At 47.6% G+C, this 20,795-nt stretch overlaps 2 protein-coding genes across 2 annotated transcripts; both read left to right on the forward strand.

The window, feature by feature from the left end:
* The first annotated feature begins 7,398 nt into the window (after window positions 1–7,398).
* On the forward strand, window positions 7,399–13,161 carry myf6 (myogenic factor 6). The gene is made up of 3 exons (XM_057022350.1): window positions 7,399–11,916; window positions 12,442–12,532; window positions 12,608–13,161. Exons 1-3 carry the CDS (start codon window positions 11,395–11,397, stop codon window positions 12,712–12,714), a joined length of 720 nt encoding a protein of 239 aa, XP_056878330.1. The 5' UTR covers window positions 7,399–11,394; the 3' UTR covers window positions 12,715–13,161.
* A 3,047-nt stretch (window positions 13,162–16,208) lies between these two features.
* myf5 (myogenic factor 5) lies at window positions 16,209–17,969 on the forward strand. The gene is made up of 3 exons (XM_057022343.1): window positions 16,209–16,758; window positions 17,411–17,483; window positions 17,570–17,969. Exons 1-3 carry the CDS (start codon window positions 16,306–16,308, stop codon window positions 17,764–17,766), a joined length of 723 nt encoding a protein of 240 aa, XP_056878323.1. The 5' UTR covers window positions 16,209–16,305; the 3' UTR covers window positions 17,767–17,969.
* The last annotated feature ends 2,826 nt before the right edge of the window (window positions 17,970–20,795 follow it).

A 20,795-nucleotide genomic window follows, 5' to 3' on the forward strand; every position in this document is an offset into this window, starting at 1 on the left:
TAATAAAGTAATAGAGTAATAAAAGTAAGTAATAAAATAGAGTAAACATGTTTTTATAGTCCTTTTACATACATACCATAACAAAATACTGTGCCGTTATTGTGTGACGGTTGCTAACAATGCTAATAACAATATGCTAATCAAAGGCACCTTTTTTATTGTTGTTCACAAATTGCTCACCAAATCAAAGAAAACTCATAATTTCACTAACAAAAATAAAGTTTGCCTGTTTTAATCTTGAATATTTATGAGACTCCATTGGAAAAAAGCCCAGAAAGATCTGTCACCATCCAGGGAGTAAATGCTGTAATGTGACTCAGGTGCTAATTAAGAGCTGACGGGACACACCTGGGCTTGTCCTGACATGTCTAGAGTTTGAAATTTATTTTAAAAAAAGTCCTTGGCACATCACTTCCATCATATCTTTGTTCAGTACTTGAGCCTGTTTTCGATTCTAGCGGCCATTTCAAGACTGATGAGAGCTCATAGCCACAAAAGCTGTTGCCAGAACTTTCTGGCCGAAGCACGGAGCTGATGTCATGGGAGCTCCGCAAAGGCTCATGTAAGACCACATCTGATATTTCACTTTAATGGTGGGGTGTTAATAGGGGAGCAGGACAAATATGGGGGTAGGGAGATGGGGTCGTTTGGCAGATATAGCATAGCCGGGCTTTTTGTCCACCTCCGTCCAAAAGATAATCCAAAAACAATCCCACAGGTTCCTTCCACGCTATCAGGCGCCAACATTTTCTCCGCCCTCAGATCAGTTTCAAAACCTTCCTCTGCTGAAGCTTGATGAATTTTTTTAAGATGGCAAAACAGTTTCAGACATTGAAATACTGGCTAGAAAATAGGAGATAAGGTAAAAAGCACTTGAATTCTCACTGCGCTCAGAACACCAGGGACCACATGGAACGTCCGAATACACAGTTTTTACCAGAAAACCCGCCACTGTCAGGCTGTGCTGCTTATGCTAACATTTATTTTTGCTTTAACCGGGAACACGCATTAAAGGAAGAGTCAGAATTGTGCTGAGTCGGTGCTTCTAGATTTATTTAAGCCCCTCTCACGACCACAGGCTGCCTCGCTGTCGGTTGGTGAGTTTGTTTCAGTGTTCTGGGTTTTTTTGTGCTATAAAAGTGTTTCAACCTCTCATGACAAAAGCAACTAAACACAGGGAGCCGTTAGCACACTGGAACTACCCTCACGTCCTTCTGTGCAATCAGATCACCTCTTTATTGAATCTCCATTAATTTTGAGTTGTTGTTTTTTTGTCATTTTTAATATATATATATTTTGCTGAGTCATGTTCTTAGAGATTGGGATTGGGAAAGTGAAATGTTTAAATCTCCCAGGTGACAATGATTTATCAGTTTGTAATTTTTCTATTGAAAGCTCATGTGTGAGCTTATTTCCAGCCCCGAAAATAAAATAAAAAAAGTCCATTTTTTACTTTAGAACTGTACGTTCTCTGTAATCCATCCCTCCCTGATAACAATCAGCACTTCTTTCCAAACAAATGAGCTGGCTTTCCTCCAGAGTTTATCCCTCGACGGTTCTGGTATTTGCCCATCTTTCTTTTTTTTCTTTGCCAGCTGTTTTCTTTCCTGAGGTAAATCTCTATAAATCAATGGAAGTTAATCTGCTGAGAACATGGTAGGCTCGCTCTGGCTACGTGGGCACTCTATCTCCATTGGTTACAGAGCATCCATCAAGTCCTCAATGAAGGCTCGGCGGAGCGGTGACATCCCCATCCCCTCTAACCCCGTCACCCCAACCCCACCCTCCTGAAACTACTCGCGCCGCTTCATATTCCTGTTGAGAGTTGGACTTTGGACACAAAATCAGAGTTTAGCGATAAATGTAAAACCCTCCTCTCAACACCCCGTTGCATTAGCTTTAGCTGCTCCTCTCTCCTCTGTTTCCGTTCCGATCTTTTGCTCCGTCCCCCCCAAATTACCGTCTCGAGGACAGCGGTGTCTTGCAGCAGCAGAAAGTCGATCTGATTGCCCCGTCATTCATCATGTAACTTTAACTCTCGGGGCACGGTGAAGACTTCTCCGGGTGATATAATGCCCCGGCCGCATGGGTGCAAATCATCCGCCCGCTCATAGCAGGGGTTTTTTCGAAATTCCATGCGTGGTGACCAGGGACACCTCTCACCTGGGGAAAAAAATGGCTGCAGCAGCTGTGTACGTAAGGTTGAACGGCATAAATGCGAGGTCAGGAGATGGGGGGGGGGGGGGATCGCGGCTATTCTGGTGATCAGTTTCAGAGGTGATTGACAAATAAGACGCAGAATAACAACAGCGCGCTTGAACCCGGGATGACCCCGCCGTGTTTACCCAGGTTGTCCTAGCTCCTCCCACTTTCCCCACCAGGCCAGACCTCCTTCCTCCAGCTCCACTGAGCATTTCCCAGGTGAAGACCTTTGTTGACAAGGAAAATATTTCCTAACGGGACGCCAAATGCCGACCCAAAAGAACAAAGAAGACCCCGACTGGCCACGGGTCAGGGTGGAGTAAGAGCAGAGACGTTAGCGCATGGGAGGTCTTCAAGTTTTCAGAAGTTGCTTCGTAAATATCGTAAAAATGGCAACAGAGGAGGGTCTTTCTGGGTGTTCTAGGCCGCATAATATAAATGAGAGAAATGATATTAAATAATCTCTTCCATCAAGTTTTCTCTAGTTTGTAACAACAAAAGGATAAAAACTGCTCGTTCCTCAGTAGAACAGTTTTCTTAAAGGATTTTGAGGTTCAACTCCAACAGAAACAGTTTCTTTTTATAAGTCGTTTCACCTCTTTTGAGGCCAAAAGTGGCTGGGATGCTCTAACGTTTAGCGATGATTTGGATAGCGGCCTTCCATTATGACGCCGCTCTGCGTGTTCCCGTACGGAGCTGTAATCTGGGCCGCGCAGCCTCAGCTGTTGCAGCCTGGAGCTCCAGCCAGGCTGCAGGAGGCGAGTTGTGAAAGCAGGCCAGCAGGGACCACACGGGGTGAGGGAATCAATGAAAACATGTCTGACAAACACAACCAACAACCGCCGACGACTTTCATCCAACCCAGGCTAATAAAGATGCCGAAGAGCGTTACGAGCTGCCTCACTCCTGAATCACGCCACTCCCAGGAAAGCTGAAGGGAATAACAGATCCGAGGTGACTACATCCCCCCGCAGTGAGTAAAAACTCAAACATCGGCCTCCTCACTCACAAAGAATGTCCAAATGAGCGCGAGGCTCTCAAACATCGGCGCCGCTCTCCTATAACAATGAACTCCTCCGACGGGATGAGCACGCCGTCCAGGCAGGCTTGACCTGCAGCCAGCAACGGAACCGGGTTGGTGGGAAAGCTGGAAAAGGCGGCTAGTTGCAGTTTAAAGTTACACTTTGTGTTGGGATGAGTCGATCGGAATCCAGTGAGGAGCCTCGCTGGAACAGGCCGGCAGGGTGATTAGGGCTCGCAGATGAATGGGGATGAGGTCCCGGCCCCTGTTGGTGTAAACTGTGGGTGGCGCAGAGGTGAAGCAGAAGGTGAGCTTCTCATGTTTGTCCTGGGCAGCCGTGCGGCAGCTGCCAGAATATGTTTTAAACTCTGTTTTCGCTAGAATCAATTCTAAATATAATTCCAATAAACTCCTCTCTACAGGCGGTCTGTGGTTAAGGATGGGGGGTCCGGCCCCACCTGTCCCCACTGCCCCCAGCGGCCAGGGTCAGCCACCAAGGAGGTGGTCTTTGAATGCTCCATCCTCCCTGCCAGCCCCCCCTTCCAACGCTGAACAGTGTGAAGCAACACATTAACCGGCAGCCTGTCCACATGTCAGCGGTACGAGTGGCTTTAAAAACGACCACCACGCGTCCAGCCGTCTCCCTGTGTGGTCCCGCCGCCACGACGTGTTGTCACATCGTTTTTGTTGTTGTTGTGACCTGTGTCACTGTCAGGAATTTGAGACTGTGTTGACGCTGACGGCTGCGTTATGAGGAGATCCGGATTGTAGTCCGCCCGCGCTGTGCCGACTGATCACTTGGATTAATCTCGACCCCTTTGTTGTTCTGCTATGTTTGACCTTGCATTTAAGGGCTAATGTCGAAGCATATTTACAACCGAGCTGGAAATTTTTGACTACAGTCCAGAAATTCCCTTTTGTTTCCCCAGTGTCCGCCCTAGCTTAGCAGTAGATCCCTGTAGCAGGATATTTGTAGGAAATGCATCCATATAGTGGACAAGTGAGCTTTTTTAAGCGAATAACGTGTTGGTTACGTGTTAAAAGCTTTTATATGCTACAAATAGCTAGCAATCCACTAAGATTGAGACGTTTGTTGTTTTCCAGAACAAAGGTTTTTTGGAAGGTAGACTTAATAGTACAGGTGAGGAAAAACTACAAAAAAACAGTGTTTTTCAGAGCGAGACTTAATAGCTATAGGTGCATCAGTGGCATAAACAACATTAGCAACAGAGTGATATCACCAACAGCTAGCGTATCTCTTTAAACCTTAAACCAGCAAAGGTTGACTTTCTTCTGCCTTCTTTTTTACAGCCAGCTGGATTAGTTGTCTCGCAGATGTGCTAGAAGTGATAATCAGATCCAGTTTGACATTTCTGTTAGCTGCGCTCAGGATGAATTCATGTATTCGTGTGAGAGAACTCAAATATTAGGGAAAATTGTGTGTGGATGATTCCGAACTCATGTTCTGGACTCGCTTAGCTAATTAGCACATCAGTCCATCTTCAGAATGAAAGCATCTTAATTCACAGAATCCGTTTTATGTTGTTATTTCTGTTTTAATCTGTTAAATATATCAACAAGGTTTAGATCTTTCGGAGCAATGCTGCGGGGGATTAATATCGCAACACTCTTGTGCTATCGTGCAACCTAAGCCCTCCCTACTGTTCCACGCATAAATCTCGCAGAGCGTGACTAACCCGTCGGTAACAGGAGCCAGGACCCGGCGGTCCCCGCGGACTCCGTGCCTGCATGACCGTGTTTTAGGCCCCCCTCCTCCCCAGAACCTCCCTGGGCCCCCGGAGACTCGGTGAAACCAAACAGTGAGGTCAGCTCTGGGCTCTCATCTCATGGCCAAGATTACGCTCGCCGAGGCCGCGTCGGGATTAAGTCATTAAGGCCAAAGCCGTCCTCCAGAAACTCAAACAGGAACTTTCTCCAGAGAAAGAATTTCTTACTTTACTGCTCGCTGACCTTGAATTAAGATGCCTGCCGCCAGAGTTCCTGCCTATTTCCTGCGATAAGACAATGAAATAAAATCGCTCGAAAACGTGGACAGAATTCCCTGCAGGCACCTGCACCGCTGTTACACACACACGTAATGAAACTCGACCTCATAACTTCCACCGCGGTAACATTAGCGTTTTTATTGTATCAAACAGGTGGCAGCATCCTTCAGGATCACCGGCACGCACGGCACCAGGCCTGGGCCTCGGTGTGAAGGTGAACAGGAAGATGGTGGAGGAACACACACACACACACACACACACACACACACACACACTAATCAATGCTCTATTACCGTCTCCTGTGTTTGGACAGTAACGTTAGTCCGGAGGGTCTTGGCGTGGAGAGCAACCTGTTGAGAATAATTCATGCCGGTGTCAAAAGTGGGAATCTTGGGATTCTCTTACATTTGAAGGGCCACACACACACTTTCGGATCCGCGCTGTTCTTGCCGCATCACGGTGACCCGACTATAAATCTTGTTTAATTTCGGTCCACGTCAGACAATCATAAATATCGCACCCTGGATGGGGGGCGGCCGTATAAATCCTGACAATCCTCGATTTGGGAAATCAACCCCATTTTCGTCTTTGTGTCCTTTAAGCAGAAGGTCAGTTTGTGAAAATGCGGCAGAAATCCAGAAAAAGCTCTTAAGTAAAAACCTTTCGCGTTGCGCCAACGCCTCCTCTGGGCAAATCCTGAACCAAAGAATGTTTACGGAAACAGTTTTGCTGATCCGGACTGGGTCCAAATGTGGGTCTCGGGTAACAAAGGCCGAGCCAGACGTGGTGGTGTTCTTTACCCGCTGCAGCTTTATAGCTATCGTGTTATTGCCGCGCGGGCTAAGCCTCAGCGCCCACGCTATCTGTTGTTTTAATGATGGCGCCCATATAACCAATTATACAGCGCAGCAGTGCCTCCTCTCACTCGTCAACGCTGACATTCATCAATATCCCATTAGTCCCTCATGGAGCCACAGACTTTGCCACCCGGCACCCAACCCCCACGGAAAAATCTCCTGTTGTTGTTGTTCAAGAGTCCAATTTTCATTGTAACATAAGACGCTTTGTTCTTGGCTTACACACTTCAGGAAAAGCTAATATTGGTGGATCGCTGTCCTCGTTGCTATGCCTACAGTCGCCCTCGCAGACGACTGTTATCACTGGCCGCATCCCCCCGACTCCCAGGGTGATATTAATGATAGTGATGATCGGCCGGATCAGTTACAGGCCACAAACATCAAAGCCGTCCTGGAATTAAAGGGCTTTGATTTGAGTTGGGTTTCCTCGCATTGTGCACGTGGGTGCAGAAAACTATAATTCTCACCCCAAGCTCTTATCAAAAAGTACAAAGAAGTGTAAAGGACTCCAGACAGGGGGGGGCAGCAGGGTCACCGTCTCACCTCAATGGCCAGACAAGGCCTCTTATCGACTGCTGCCGGGTCAAGGCCAGCGCCCTCGCTAAACCCTCATCTGTCTGGCAAGAGCAGTGCAACAACAGCAAAACAGGCTAGCTCAAATCCATCAGTCCCCTAAATGAGGACAGAATCAGTCAGGAGGGACCTTCAGATCACTGCCATCCAAATCCCAGTCGGCTGTCCGGTGACATGCTGCAGGGGTTCACAGTTTGTGTTACGACGGAGACCCGTTGACACGATGGCCCCAAAACCATATGTGAACAGCTGGTAAAATCTGCTAGCCCCGCAGCCATTGTTCCATTTCCTCTATGCTAAAGTTCTTATTCTTTGGTTCCATTTGCGGTAAGAAACCTTTAAGCCCGTCAGTCGATACCCCCCATTTGCAAGAGGCTATTGACATTATCTGACCAGTTTGCATCACTCCCATCATGCCTCATAATGCAGCACTCTGAGGTCATACAGAGTTAGCTGGCAAGAAGGCGAGTTAGCGAGCTTTTTCCCCCGCTAATTGATGTACTTCAGCCGCCAGGCCTTTGAACTGAATCCCTGCGTCGTCCACCAGAGAGAAGGCAGATGCCATCAGCGTTGCCTTCCCTTTTCCCCCTTTGAAACCCAAGCCCTCTGTCTAACCCGCAGCTCAGGGCAAGAGTGAGAGGAGCCGTCTGTTAGCCCAAGAGAAGGCTACTCTCCGCTTTGTGTGCTCACGGTTGGGTCCAGGCTGCGAGTTTGGGGCAACCAGGCCAAAGAGATTAGCTTTGTTTTTAGTTGGAGATGCTATCATAATAGCAGCGACTGTGCTAAGGCCGCTTGCCACTGTCTCCAATGAGATTATTGGTTTCGTAGTAGTTGGTAGCATTGTCATGCTAGGCTTTTTTTTTTAGATATATGTGTTTGACAGTAGCGACCATCCGTATATGCAAATTCTTTACTGTTCCTTTAGAGTTTTAAGGCTTTATGTTATATGTGGCTATTACCAGCTATTGCTGGTACCCTGTTTGATCAAACAATGCTACTTGAGGATCAACAGCATAAAGCTAACAGTGGTGGATTTGCCGACAGCAAAAACTTAGCTATACTCCCAAGACTGACATTTTAATTTAAGTACATGTTCAGATATATTTTCAGTGTTCCGGCACAAAGAAAATCAGCGTTTTCCAAATGCTTACCAGTGATTCCCTAAGTCGTTTAAACGCCGCTGGTCATCTTTCTCCCCTTCAGTTTCCACCCAACAACCAAATCCTGGTTTGGAGTCATATTCCAGTGTTCTCTCAAGTTCTGTTTCTTTGTTGAATTTTGCCACATCTGCTTTTACCAATAGTTGTGGCTATCTATTTGCTATAATATTACCCGATAAACATGCTCTTATATGGTTTGCGGTGTTTTAATAAATATTTTAGGGGGAGCATATTTTGATAGACGTAGCGATGATGGCATGAATACAATTAATAAATACACTTCCAAAAGTCAGGAGAAAATGATCCACTCAAGAAGCATTGTGAGTATCGGGCTTGTGGTTCTGTTTCTGGTTGGCACTCAGACTTCTCACCTCCTCCTCTACCTGCAGGAGCGGCATTTAGGGGCGGGCTGATCTCTGGCACACCTGCAGCTCCTTCTGCCTAATTGGCTCCTACTTAAGCTCTCCCCTCTTTTTGCTGGATTGTTGTACATGCTTCAGCAGCTAGCTCCAGCTCACAGAGCTCTGCAGCCCTTCGCCTCGCGTTAACCCTTGTTATTCTCCAGCCTAGTGAGTTTTGTCAGTGCCTTGTCACTGTTGATTTGGTGCCTTGTCACATGGTTTTTTTCCCATTTCATGGTGATTTTTAGTTCACTTTTCTGTTGCTATTTTCCTAGAATTTCTTTGTTGTTACTTTATTCGATCCTTCATTCTGAGAACTGACTCTCTTTGCATTTTTTGGTAATAAGGATCCTTTTGTTTTACACTCTGCATCTGGGTCCTGGCCTCCTTAACTCGAACGTAACATGTCTCCATCTTTAAAACTTTATTGAGATATGAGCACTTATTTCCACTCGATCTCCCTCGGTCAGAGGACTAGAGACCCTGAAGGTCGGGAGGTCGTGATCCCAGGTGAGGCGATTGTCATCGGGCCCATGACCAGGGTACTTAACCCTTGATAGGCTAATTCATATCCCAGGTGCGGAGCTGGGTTATATACGATGTGTCCGTCACGGCAATCAGAGGGTCCTCTGAAACAGCCCAGTGAGTGTGCATGCTGTCTGAGGCAGGAGGTCCTGCTAAGAGAGGGGGGTGGGGGGGCGGAGAGAGGTCCTAAGGTTCATGTTCATTATCAGCTTTGTCTGTGCCCACCCCCCTCCCTGCCGGACATAGTGGACACAACTTGTGTAAGGTGACACGGAGAACACTGGAGCTTAGAAAAAAAAAAAAACGACACAAACTAAATCGAGGCTAGCAGCTTCGGTATGGTGCAGCTTGGGCTAGCCGATGCTGCATATTTTGTTAGCTTTACTGACTTGATTTTGTTGATTCTGAACAGACCCCGGAGCTTCATGGTTGCATAAGCCAACACTTTTACTTTTTTGCTTTGCGAAACTGTCTTGCCCGAGCTGCCAGTTCCGCTGGTGTGACGCCGGACAATCCCCTGATTCTCCCTGACAGCTGAGGCGTCAACCTCCATGACACCGGAGGGAATTTATGGTCTTGTTCCAGGATGCACTGTAACCCTGGGGAGACATACTGTACATGAGTGGGACGTCCATGTCCAGAAGAAAAGTACCCAAAAACTCATTATGTTTGATTTCCATAAGTGTGAACATGAAGGTGTCGCAGGGTTTGTTTGGAATCGAACTAAGGGAAGCTAAGACTCTCATGCGTAATCAACCACACACACAAAGCTTCCCTCTAAGCAGCCTAATTCTGCACATGCGTAGGCACATGCACACGCCCACGCTCTCCTTTATCACGGGTATCGTTTGACTCGCAATAAAAAAAAATAAAAAATTGAATGTCACGGCGCTCCTGAACGCATCGCCTCTGAATATTAATGCCTTCGCAGCGGCACGTGAAATCTTCAAAACACGCACGGAGGCGTTAGCAAAATGTTGCTAAGGTTATTAGCATTTCACTTGCGTACATTAGCATTTCCATTCATGATTAATCACTTTTTATTTGCATTTCTCTGAACGTCAACACATGCAACACATCCATAGTTAAAGGTGGGAAAAGCTACAAATACAGGGGGGTGTGCAGATGCTAGTTTAAAATTTTAGGTGGTGCACCTTTGCTTTCTTTTTTTGTGCTACACCTTAGCTAAACTTTTTACTGGGGTCTGAATTTGCATGTTTAATTCCTTTCTCCCTCAGTCTTGACATCCAGTTAGCATGTTGCTATGTAAGCTTTTATTCAAAACCGTGGGGGATGGTGGGGGGTGGTAAGGGGCATCCATGGGGTAAAAATATAGCACGAGCAGAACGGCTGCCGTACAAAAATAGGAATCCCTCACATTCCTGCCATTAAGTTTCCAAATGTAGCCCTTTCAAGGTTGCGGGGGGAAATGCCGCGGGCAATGCATCTCCTCCTCCGAGGCCTTTATCTATTTTATGAATCTGCTATGAAGAAGCCGTGCAGCTATTTTTAACCCCCCCCCCCCCCCCCCATGCAGCAGCTCCAAAGCTGTTTTGACTCTGCACATTCCGACGTGTCTATGTTGGGATTCTATGGAAGTTACGGCAGATCGGAGCGCTCCTCGTGTCCAAAACGGGAGCCGGACATCTGAGCTTTCGCAGCTCTTCAAACTATGAAGCTAACGCACCGTGATGCTACAGGTACAACTGTGGCATTACCGTCTCACCTGGGAGAACTTCCTCATGAAGCGCCTTCATTCCCACATTTGAAAAAGGCCGCGGCCTAACGTGGGGGGTGAAATCGTAGCCAAAAGAATTCTGATTTTTGAGGAACCGCATTTAATGAATCCTGATGAGAGCTAACGACATAAAATGCCCCCACAAATTAATTCTATTTCCTGTTACATGTTCCACCTTTTCAATAGAGATCCTAATCTCACATTTATCCTAATCATGGAATAAGTCATTTTGTTGCCACTTGGAGACTGTAACAACAACAGGAACACACAAGTCGCCGTGCGAATACAGTCGTAACTATAGCCACAAGAGGACATTAGCATTACTACATTAGCGTGCATCTAAACACAAATTGTTGCATGTTTGAAATAAAATTTCAATCAATTAAAATCAAATTAAATGTTTTTAAAAGTAAAGACTGGTTATTCAAGAATATTCAAATCTATTTGACCTTCCCAGGCTTCTGTAGAAACGCCAAATTAAACAAATTAGTCCTGTTATTTTACAGTTTACAAACCTATTTTTGTTCTAAATTCGATTCTGCCAGCTGTTCTCAGAATATTCGATTAGAAAGTCACGTTTAGAGGGACCGGACGTGCCTCTAATGGAACATGGGGGACAATATCAGTATTATCTGTGACACTTTTTCAACACTCATGTGGGGAAATATTCCCGTGTTGCCACTTTGTTCCGAGCAGATATGCGAAGCACCTGTTGTGAAAAGCCGGGGTGACGTTTCAATAGTCTTAATGCACGAAGTCAGTCGAGGGGGGAAAAAAAACATGTTTGATGCCGTGTGGCAGCCGAAGTGTTGGATAGAGTTTCACATTCTATATTTAAGCCTGGTCACTTGTGTGTCTGCTGTTTAAATGCCACAGTCCCGCTGTCAAAACAGAGAGAGGGGCGCAACAATATGATGGACCTTTTTGAGACCAACACTTATCTTTTTAATGATTTGCGCTATTTGGAGGAAGGGGATCATGGACCACTACAGCACTTGGACATGTCGGGGGTGTCTCCCCTTTACAACGGGAATGACAGCCCGCTGTCTCCCGGTCAAGACAACGTTCCCTCCGAGACCGGGGGCGAGAGCAGCGGGGATGAGCACGTCCTGGCGCCCCCGGGTCTCCGTGCGCACTGCGAGGGCCAGTGCCTCATGTGGGCCTGCAAGATCTGCAAGCGCAAATCGGCGCCCACGGACCGGCGCAAGGCCGCCACGCTGCGGGAGAGGAGGAGGCTCAAGAAGATCAACGAGGCCTTCGACGCGCTCAAGAGGAAGACCGTGGCCAACCCCAACCAGAGGCTGCCCAAGGTGGAGATTTTACGCAGCGCCATCAGCTACATCGAGCGGCTGCAGGACCTGCTGCAGACGCTGGACGAGCAGGAGAGGAGCCAGAGCGGAGCCTCCGACACCCGAAACGACAAAGAACAGAACGTAAGCGATCGTCAGGGGGCAGATTTAAAACTTCCCGGCGTGATTCCCGGGAACCTGCGCGCGTTTTATTCGCAGGGACTCCTAAACATGCATATTTTTGAATAATGAACAAGTCATTCTTCTACATTTATGATGGTTTTTATCACGTGTTCGGGCTCCTCGGGCTTCATCTTATTATCCCCACCCCACGTGTTCCTCTAAATATATTCACCATTAGCAGTGTGTAAAAATTACGTCGTTTTTTTTCTCTCGACGTAGAAATTTCGCTGTCACTTTCTCCTCTTCTCCATTTATTTTTTCATATTTAATAAATCTAATGCTTTGCTAACAACCTTCGGAAATAGCGCATGAAAAAAATCGGATTATTTGATATTTTTCATTTGATGTTACTTGAAGACGTAATCACACATGTAGATCTAATCAGATTAATGTAATGAGATTAAGTGTGGCAACCCAAGATCAACCCTCCTTTATATCATATCTCCTAACCTAAACCCACATTTTACTCTGACCCCATCTCCACAGCGACCCAGCGGGGGCGACTATCGCTGGAAAAAGGCCTCCGACACTTGGCCGACCTCTGCCGACCATTCCGCCATCATAAACCAGAGAGACGGTACGTGAGCAAACATTTCCCGCCAAAGCTACAGCGGCAAATGTGCGAGCGGCTCTGAGTCGGTGTTGTTTTCAGGAAACTGCGAGTCGTCGGCGACCTCCAGCCTCCTCTGCCTCTCCTCCATCGTCAGCAGCATCAGTGACGACAAGACGAACCTCAGACAGGGCGTCCAGGAGAACTGAGCTTCCCAGAGAAGAGCGTCTCTGTGAAGGTTCGTTTATGCGCTACAGATCTGGCTAGCATTTGGCTAATGCTGAGACTCCGCCCACCTCGTCCGCCAATCCCTGTGATCGATTCCACGCCCAGCACTACCCCTTGTGGTCTAAAGTGGTACTGCAGCATCATTAATCATGGATGAACAGAGCATAAACGAACCTCAAGAGCCTGAAGACACGTCAGTTTTGATGTTTAAATCTTCCATCATCGATCTTTAAATTATTTCCATTGTACGGTTTTTTGTTTTGTTCACAGCAGCAGCAACAAACGTGTACATATTTTTTAAAATTGCAGAGTTTGGATTTTATTTATTTTGTATGCAGGAGCACCGGAGCTCTTTAAGCTAAAATCGTCTGTATGTATTTGTATATAACTGACCAAGTAAATAAAAAGGCTTCTTTTGCATCACTCCTGTTAGAGTTCAAGATCAACCGATAATTCCAGCGAGCTGCTTACGTGCCGCTTTAGCTGCATCTGCTCTTCTAACGTCGGTAACCCGAGTCCCCCCCCCAGCCGCCCCCGTGTCCTGTCCTATCTGGAAACTCAAAGCCAGAGCGTGGGGCTCAATTCGTCATCGCCGGGCTTGTTCATCGCACGCTTACCCGCCAGCTATCAAGCGCACGATGCTAATGGCATGGAAATCCTTTGAGTACTGTTTGTCACGTGTTGACACGAGGGGGGGCGTAGGGGCTGTTTGTCCGTGGTGTCAGTCCCGGGGTGACCTTTATGGGTCTTTATCCAAAAGGAGATGGACTGTGTTTGTTAGCATGAAACACTGACATCTATAACTGTCCAGTAATAAAAAGAATTAAGGCGGTAACTAGAATTATTAATTATTTCCGTATACTGAACATACGCTGAAGGTTCCGTAACGAACCATGTTGCATTCAGACCTTTCTTCTAAAATGGGACCATTTAACAAGCTAATTTACAAAAATAGTTTCTTCAAAATGGTCCTGGTGGGAACCCTTCAAAGATCCCACCATTTCTATGGGTGTTTATTATCAATAATAATGCTGCAATGAGACAATTGTGGGCATTCATGCTGGACAAAAATAGAAATATGAAGTAAAAAGTGAAGACGTGTGAGACCCCAGACTCCTCAGGGTCTTTCCTACAGGACCAGATTGAGATCGTCCACCGAAAGACCCCCAATTTCATCAGAAACCTGATATCTCTGAACAATAATGTGACTTTAATGGGGCTCCTGCTCCCCTTTTCCATCTGATAGCAGAGTCGCCAACGTCTCTGCTGATCCAGGGTCTGCTGAGAGTCCCGTTCCTGCATGAAGAAGAACAGCTTGTGGGCAGTTTTTGTGCTCTGTGGCGACCCGGCAGCGTTAGAATCAGAGCTTGATGAAAGTTGAGCCGGGGGTGGGATTGGGAAGGGGGGGTTAAGTCTCCTCTCCTGCTCGGACGAGGGCTCCAGAGCTGCAGGCTCCGGCTCTGTGCCGCGTTCTGCTGCCAAACAAATGGCTCTGCCACTCAAAACGGGGTTTATTTTGCTAATTCTTGCGGGGAATATGGAATGTGCTGGAAAAAAAGTTGTGGGGGGGGGGGGGGGGGCTGTAACTTTAACCTTCAGAATCGATGGGGCTCAAAACACCCAGAGAAGACAGAGAAAGGGCAGGAAATGTTGGGACTGCTCTGGATCATCAGAAGAAATAACCCCGTCTCCCCCAGGGGAGGGTTAAAGATAGGGAGGGAGGGGCATTGACCCCCCACTACCAAGCCTGGGGTTTGGAGCCAATCTGGCGCGATTATACCTTCAAAAAGCGACTTATCTGAATTTGCTTTGGAAGAGAAACCTAAAAGAAAAGAGGGGGGTGTTGGGGCCTGGTGATTAATTGCCCCTTTGATTGCCCCAAGGATGAGCTCATTAAGTCAAAGCTGAAGAAATAAGGGTTTGAGACGTGAGGCCGGAGGATGTCAGCGCTCACCTCCTGCCCCTCACTTAACTCTGCCTCTGACCCCTGAGAACAACAACAACAACATGAGAAACCATCGTTCCCAGGAGAGCACCACAGCTCCCAGCAGCGCCGCGCCGCTCTGACCCCCAGACGTCTGCGCGTCGGGGGGGAGGTGGGGGGCATCGCTCCCAGCCGCCCGGCGGAGCGATGCGTTCCTCAGCTGTGGCCCATTCAGGTACCCGCTGCTGTTTTCTTAGGTGTCACCCAAAGAGGAGGGTCGCCAAACGCTCGGACGCCGCGTGAGAAATATCCGCATTGTATCCGCGCGAGCTGTCAACGGCGTCATTACCCGGAACATGCGGGGGGTCACCGCAACAGCCTGTAAACCACGCGGAATTCAAAATAAAAGCAAAGAACCAAAGAATGGCCTCGGCGTTTTGATTTAATGAGATATCTATACCGATAAAAACTCTACGTGCGAGGACAGTTTGAAATGTAAAAATGAACAGCTGGTTTTTTTAAAAATGTATTCATAAAGCATTTGTTTTTATTGCCAGGATGGGGGAAATAATTTTCTAATCAAGAACATAAAACCAGAAGTCCGCCCCTTTTCCTTTTTTCCTACCAAATGTAAAAAAATAAAATAAAATACTTTTTCCTTCATATATTGGAAAAAGCCCGGAATTCAAGAGTTGCTGGTTCAGACAAATGTGTCAGACATGTATTTTTAATTTTAGATAATATTAATATCATGAACCCCCCCCCCCCCAAAAAAAAAACCCACTCAAATTTTAAATACTCGTTACAAAAAATGCTTTTTTATGTGGACTTTTACAGTTTTCATGCTGTCAGACTGTGTTTGTCAGGATGGAATCTGCAGTTGACCATCTGCCTGCATCTGAAGGCCCCTGGCCGACTTAACGGTTAAAGTTTGGCCCTGCGGGGCGACGTGGCGCAGGGAGTTTGCACGCTGGTGTTAACGGCGTAATTACTGCTTTAATGAGCTTTGGCAAACAGGCATCGGCTCATTGGCGGCACCTCCGGCGGCGAGCGTGGCCCTTCCAGAGGTGGGCTCGCCGCGCTAATGTGAACATGGAGGGTTTGAAATGTTACACCTTCCATCGCAGCTGGGCTGCATCTGCAACGCCGTCGCCTCCGCTGTAAAACTGGGCCCCGTAAACTAAGGTCGGCCTCTTTATTCTGCGCCGGTTGTCTCTTACGTCTTCGTCGCCGTCCCCCTCGCCGATGGCGGGACACCGGGGGAGCCGTTACCGACACACCGAATGGCGAAACAGTCCCAGGTATTCGTGGTGGCCTTGCAGGAGGAGGACAAGCGGCGATGAGTAGGAAAACACCACTAAGTGCAGATGTGGGAAACTCTGCAGGGTATTAAGGGTGGGGGTGTGGGGGCAGTGGGCTGGGGCAGGGTGGGAGATGAGTTAACCCAAGCCTGCCTTCTGCTTGGGCCAATGGGCCATGGTAATTAGATCTGACCAATGTGGGCCCTGGGCTCTGGCCTCGGGGCATAAAAGGGGGGCCCGGGGCAACAGACCCCTCACATCACTCAGAGGTCTCCTCTCTCTCGCCTCAATCCTCCACGCTCTTCACCTCCGTCGCGCCCATCTCTCCATTCTGTCTTCGACAAGCTATGGACGTCTTCTCGCCATCCCAGGTCTACTACGACACCGTGTGCGCCTCGTCTCCTGACAGCTCCGAGTTCGGCCCCGGCGTCGAGCTCGCCGGCTCCGAGGAGGACGAGCACATCAGGGTCCCCGGGGCCCCTCACCAGCCGGGCCATTGCCTCCCGTGGGCCTGCAAGGCCTGCAAGCGCAAGTCCAACTTCGTGGACCGCCGGCGGGCCGCCACCATGCGCGAGCGCCGGCGGCTCAAGAAGGTGAACCACGCCTTCGACGCGCTGAGGCGCTGCACCTCGGCCAACTCCAGCCAGCGCCTGCCCAAGGTGGAGATCCTGCGCAACGCCATCCAGTACATCGAGAGCCTGCAGGAGCTGCTGCGGGAGCAGGTGGAGAGCTACTACGGCCTGCCCGGCGAGAGCGGCTCAGAGCCGGGGAGTCCTCTGTCCAACTGCTCCGACGGGCCGGTAAGAGCTTCATGTCCTCAGTGGCCTGAAACAGCTTTAAAATGAGTAAACCTGTCATCGAAAATCAGAATTTGGGTTTGTTAGCGACATTCTGCCACCCATTAATCACTTATTTTGGCAAGAAGAGCAGAAATGGTGCGCCTCCTCTTGCATATCAAGCTCTAACATGCTGACACGTCCCCATCTTTTGCTTTTTACTTCAATGCGACGGTCTGAAGGTGACATCAGAACTTAATCAGACACCTTCTGGCACCAGTAAACCAACTAAATCCACCTCAGAAAAGATGGCACGCTCTCCCGCATTCCACCCTGGCTGCGTGTTCTGCGCTGCTGCCAGGATTTTCTGCAGCTTTACTCAGAGAAAAGTGTCATCTTGCACAAACCGGTGTTGCTTCCACTGATACAATCGATTCTCCACGCTGAAGGGGGACGGCGTGCACGCCGCCACTGTGGCGTTGAGCTGGAAGGGAAATGAAGGACTCTGGAATTTGGGATTTATTATCCCGTCTCAAATGTTCTTTTTCCCCTCCCATGTTTATGCCCTTCTTCTTCTTCTTCTTCTTCTTCTTCTTCTTCTTCCTCTGTGGTACACAAAAGGGCAGGTCATTGTTGACACTCTGGAGGGTAAATCTGGTGTCTCGTTTCCTTGCAGGCTGACGGCAACAGTCCAGTGTGGCAGCAGATGAACGCAGCTTACAGCAGCGGTTACTTATATGCAAAGAACGGTGAGTACCGCCACCTTCTAAATGTCCAGTTGGCAGGATTTGTCATCACAAACGGGTTTAATGACGTTCCAACTCCATTTCTGTAGAGATTCTGACCGATAAGACCGCCGGCGCCTCCAGTCTGGAGTGTCTCTCCAGCATCGTGGACCGTCTGTCCTCGGTGGAGTCCAGCTGCGGCCCGGCGGCCCTGAGGGACGCCGCCACCTTCTCCCCTGGCAGCGCCGAGTCGCAGCCCTGCACCCCCGAGAGCCCTGGGTCCAGACCCGTCTACCACGTCCTGTGAAGCGTCACAAGAATCCAAATGTACATGAGACTGTAAATAATGTAAATGCTCATTTATTCTATACGTTCTATTATCCCCAGTATTTAAATATGACTTTTAATGTAATGTCGCCTTATTCCATAATGAAGGTGTATTTAAGCAGTTTTAATGTCGTATTTTCCAACATGAACATTAAATCTTCCATGTTTTTGTATAAAAGTTTGAGAGTTTTCATTTGATCAGTGGAATGTCTTCAGGGAAAAGGCAGTCTTTGATCTCTGAGATCAAAGAAATCTGAGATAAAAGAAGCAGCGGAAAGACAATTAATGTGGTTATATGATTTTCTGAATTCCGACGTTAAACACAGCTCAGATCACATCTCGGTCATTTCTGGAACCTTTAATGTGTTAACTGTGTCTGTGTGTAGCGCTCTGATCTTTCCGGGTGTGAGCGACACCTTTGATTGATGCGTCAACACCAGCGTCGCGAACAAATGTGGCTAATTGTGTGCTGGAGGGGGAGGGGCCTCAGGAATGTCATGACTTGAATTCTTAGAGTTTAGAAAGACAAAGAATTCAAATTAAAGTGCAAATTACACCCTAACATTAAAAAATTCTTCACTTTGAAGTTTTAAATGATGCTGTCATCCTTCTGAAAGCTCCGCTCTCATATCAGAGCTTACTTTTGAATGTTGAATGCACTTCAAGCTAGGCACTTCATGTATTTTTTAGTTGTATAAATATTCATTTGACTTTGTAGTTGGAAGAAACTGAAAAGTTCTTCAGCTAAATGAGATTTTGGATGTTGTAAATTTGGAGCTGTGCAGTTTCTGCCTGTAAGACAATTTTGGGGTAAAGTTCCTGGTAACTACATGCAGTTTAAAGAGTGAAATTGACATCGTTTCTTAGATTAGAGGCGTGAAATGATACAAGGAGGCGGCGTTTGAGTAAGTTTCAAAGGTTTTGAGTCCTTGGTCCCTTCAAGTCTGGCATCGATTTAAAAATATATATATTCAAGGTTTAACATACCATGAATAAAATATTTTATAATTCATCCTACATTTGTGTCGGGTCTCGTCCTGCAGGTCTCTGTGGATGATAGGCGATATTATGAGCCTGAGGCAGAAACAAGGACAGTGAATAAAAGTAGTGATGGCTGTTGCTGCAGTACCCACGGCGACCACAGGAGGGAGATGTTTCTTTTAGTTCTCTTGTGTTTAACAGTCACACTCTAGTCCACAGGTAACTGTTAGCTTAGCTTAAGCAAGGCCGCTTCTCGGGTCAAAGTGTGTCTGTGAAAGGTCAAACAGTACAAACACTCCAGCTAGCTACAGAGCTAACATATTTTTAAATTGATTTAATCCTAACCTAAAATGGAGAAAACTGTTACAGACAAATTCTGTGGATTATCCCGAGACCCAGCGCTGATGAGGACACTTTAAACATGTTTCTCGCACTGGGAGCAAAAAAATTAGGATTCTTAATGAGTTTTTCAGGTTTATTTCAGGGCACAACAGTGTAAAAGCTCCACTTTATTGCCAAAGGTATTTGACCACCCATCCAAACGATCAGAATCAGGTGTGCTAATCACTCGGCCCGGCCACAGGTGTATAAAACCAAGCACTTAGGCCTGGAGACTGGTTCTACAAACATTTGTGAAAGAATGGGCCGCTCTCAGGAGCTCAGTGATTTCCAGCGTGGAACGGTCATAGGATGCCACCTGTGCAACAAATCCAGCTGTGAAATTTCCTCGCTCCTAAATGTTCCAAAGTCAACTGTCGGCTTTATTATAAGAAAATGGAAGAGTTTGGGAACAACAGCAACTCAGCCAGGAAGAGGTCGGCCAGGTAAACTGACAGAGGGGTCAGCGGATGCTGAAGCACAGTCAGGTGCTACAGAGCTCCAAACATCATGTGACCTTCAGATGAGCCCACGTACAGTACGCAGAGAGCTTCATGGGATGGGTGTCCATGGGCGAGCAGCTGCATCTCAGCCATACATCACCAAGGCCAATGCAGAGCGTCGGGTGCAGTGGTGTAAAGCACGTCGCCACTGGACTCTAGAGCAGTGAGACGCCTTCTCTGGAGCGATGAATCACGCTTTTCCATCTTTTCCATCCATTTCGGACTGCGTTGTGCCGAGTGGGAAATCTGGCGGAGGAGGAATTATGGTGTGGGGTTGTTTTTCAGGGGTTGGGCTTGGCCCCTTAGTTCCAGTGAAAGGAACTTGGAATGCTCCAGGACACCAGGATTGGAGCGGCCCCTTCCTCTTCCAACATGACTGTGCACCAGTGCACAAAGCAAGGTCCATAAAGACATGATGACAGAGTCTGGTGTGGATGAACTGGACTGGCCTGCACAGAGTCCTGACCTGAACCCGACAGAACCCCTTTGGGATGAATTAGAACGGAGACTGGGAGCCAGGCCTTCTCCACCAACATCAGTGTGTGACCTCACCAATGCACTTTTGGAAGAATGTTTGAAGATTCCTACAAACACACTCGGCAACCTTGTGGACGGCCTTCCCAGAAGAGCTGAAGCTGTGATAGCTGCCAAAGGTGGGCCGACATCATATTGAACCCTGTGGGTGAGGAATGGGATGGCACTTAAGTTCATATGTGAGTCAACGCAGGTGGCCAAATACTTTTGTATGAAAAAGGCAGCAATAATGGGTTTGAGTGACTGGCTTGTGGCTTGAACTGGTTCAAACTTGAACAAATTCAGAATTTATTTCACAAAGCTGGAGGTGCTAGAATAGTTCTGTGTGTAACAGGATGGAGGTGGAGGATCTTTCACTCGCCCTCTTGTGTCACCTCGAGCTTTGACCCATTTGCTGCTGAGTCGTTAGAGAACACTTCTGCGCTGCTGCGGTTTAAAAGCTGTTGACAGAAAAAGCTCTTTTGTGATTTTCTCTTTGTAAAGAGGCGAAAAAATGGTACCTGATGTTCTGCCCCACCGTGACCTCGGAGGAACCTTCAGCGTTAGCTTTCTGTAGCAAAGACAGGAATCTGTTGAGCTTTGGCTAAGTGCGCTCCACAAACTAAAGCTTAAC

Source organism: Takifugu flavidus, chromosome 22 (genome assembly GCF_003711565.1).
Source record: "Takifugu flavidus isolate HTHZ2018 chromosome 22, ASM371156v2, whole genome shotgun sequence".
NCBI classification, from domain to species: domain Eukaryota; kingdom Metazoa; phylum Chordata; class Actinopteri; order Tetraodontiformes; family Tetraodontidae; genus Takifugu; species Takifugu flavidus.

Bases quoted from the DNA above. Each gene is read 5' to 3' on its own strand.
- myf5 (XM_057022343.1), top strand. From the start codon at position 16,306: ATGGACGTCTTCTCGCCATCCCAGGTCTACTACGACACCGTGTGCGCC. The intron at 16,759-17,410 runs GTAAGAGCTTCA...GTTTCCTTGCAG, and splicing joins CCAACTGCTCCGACGGGCCG to GCTGACGGCAACAGTCCAGT. The intron at 17,484-17,569 runs GTGAGTACCGCC...CCATTTCTGTAG, and splicing joins TTACTTATATGCAAAGAACG to AGATTCTGACCGATAAGACC.
- myf6 (XM_057022350.1), top strand. From the start codon at position 11,395: ATGATGGACCTTTTTGAGACCAACACTTATCTTTTTAATGATTTGCGC. The intron at 11,917-12,441 runs GTAAGCGATCGT...CCATCTCCACAG, and splicing joins GAAACGACAAAGAACAGAAC to CGACCCAGCGGGGGCGACTA. The intron at 12,533-12,607 runs GTACGTGAGCAA...TGTTGTTTTCAG, and splicing joins CATCATAAACCAGAGAGACG to GAAACTGCGAGTCGTCGGCG.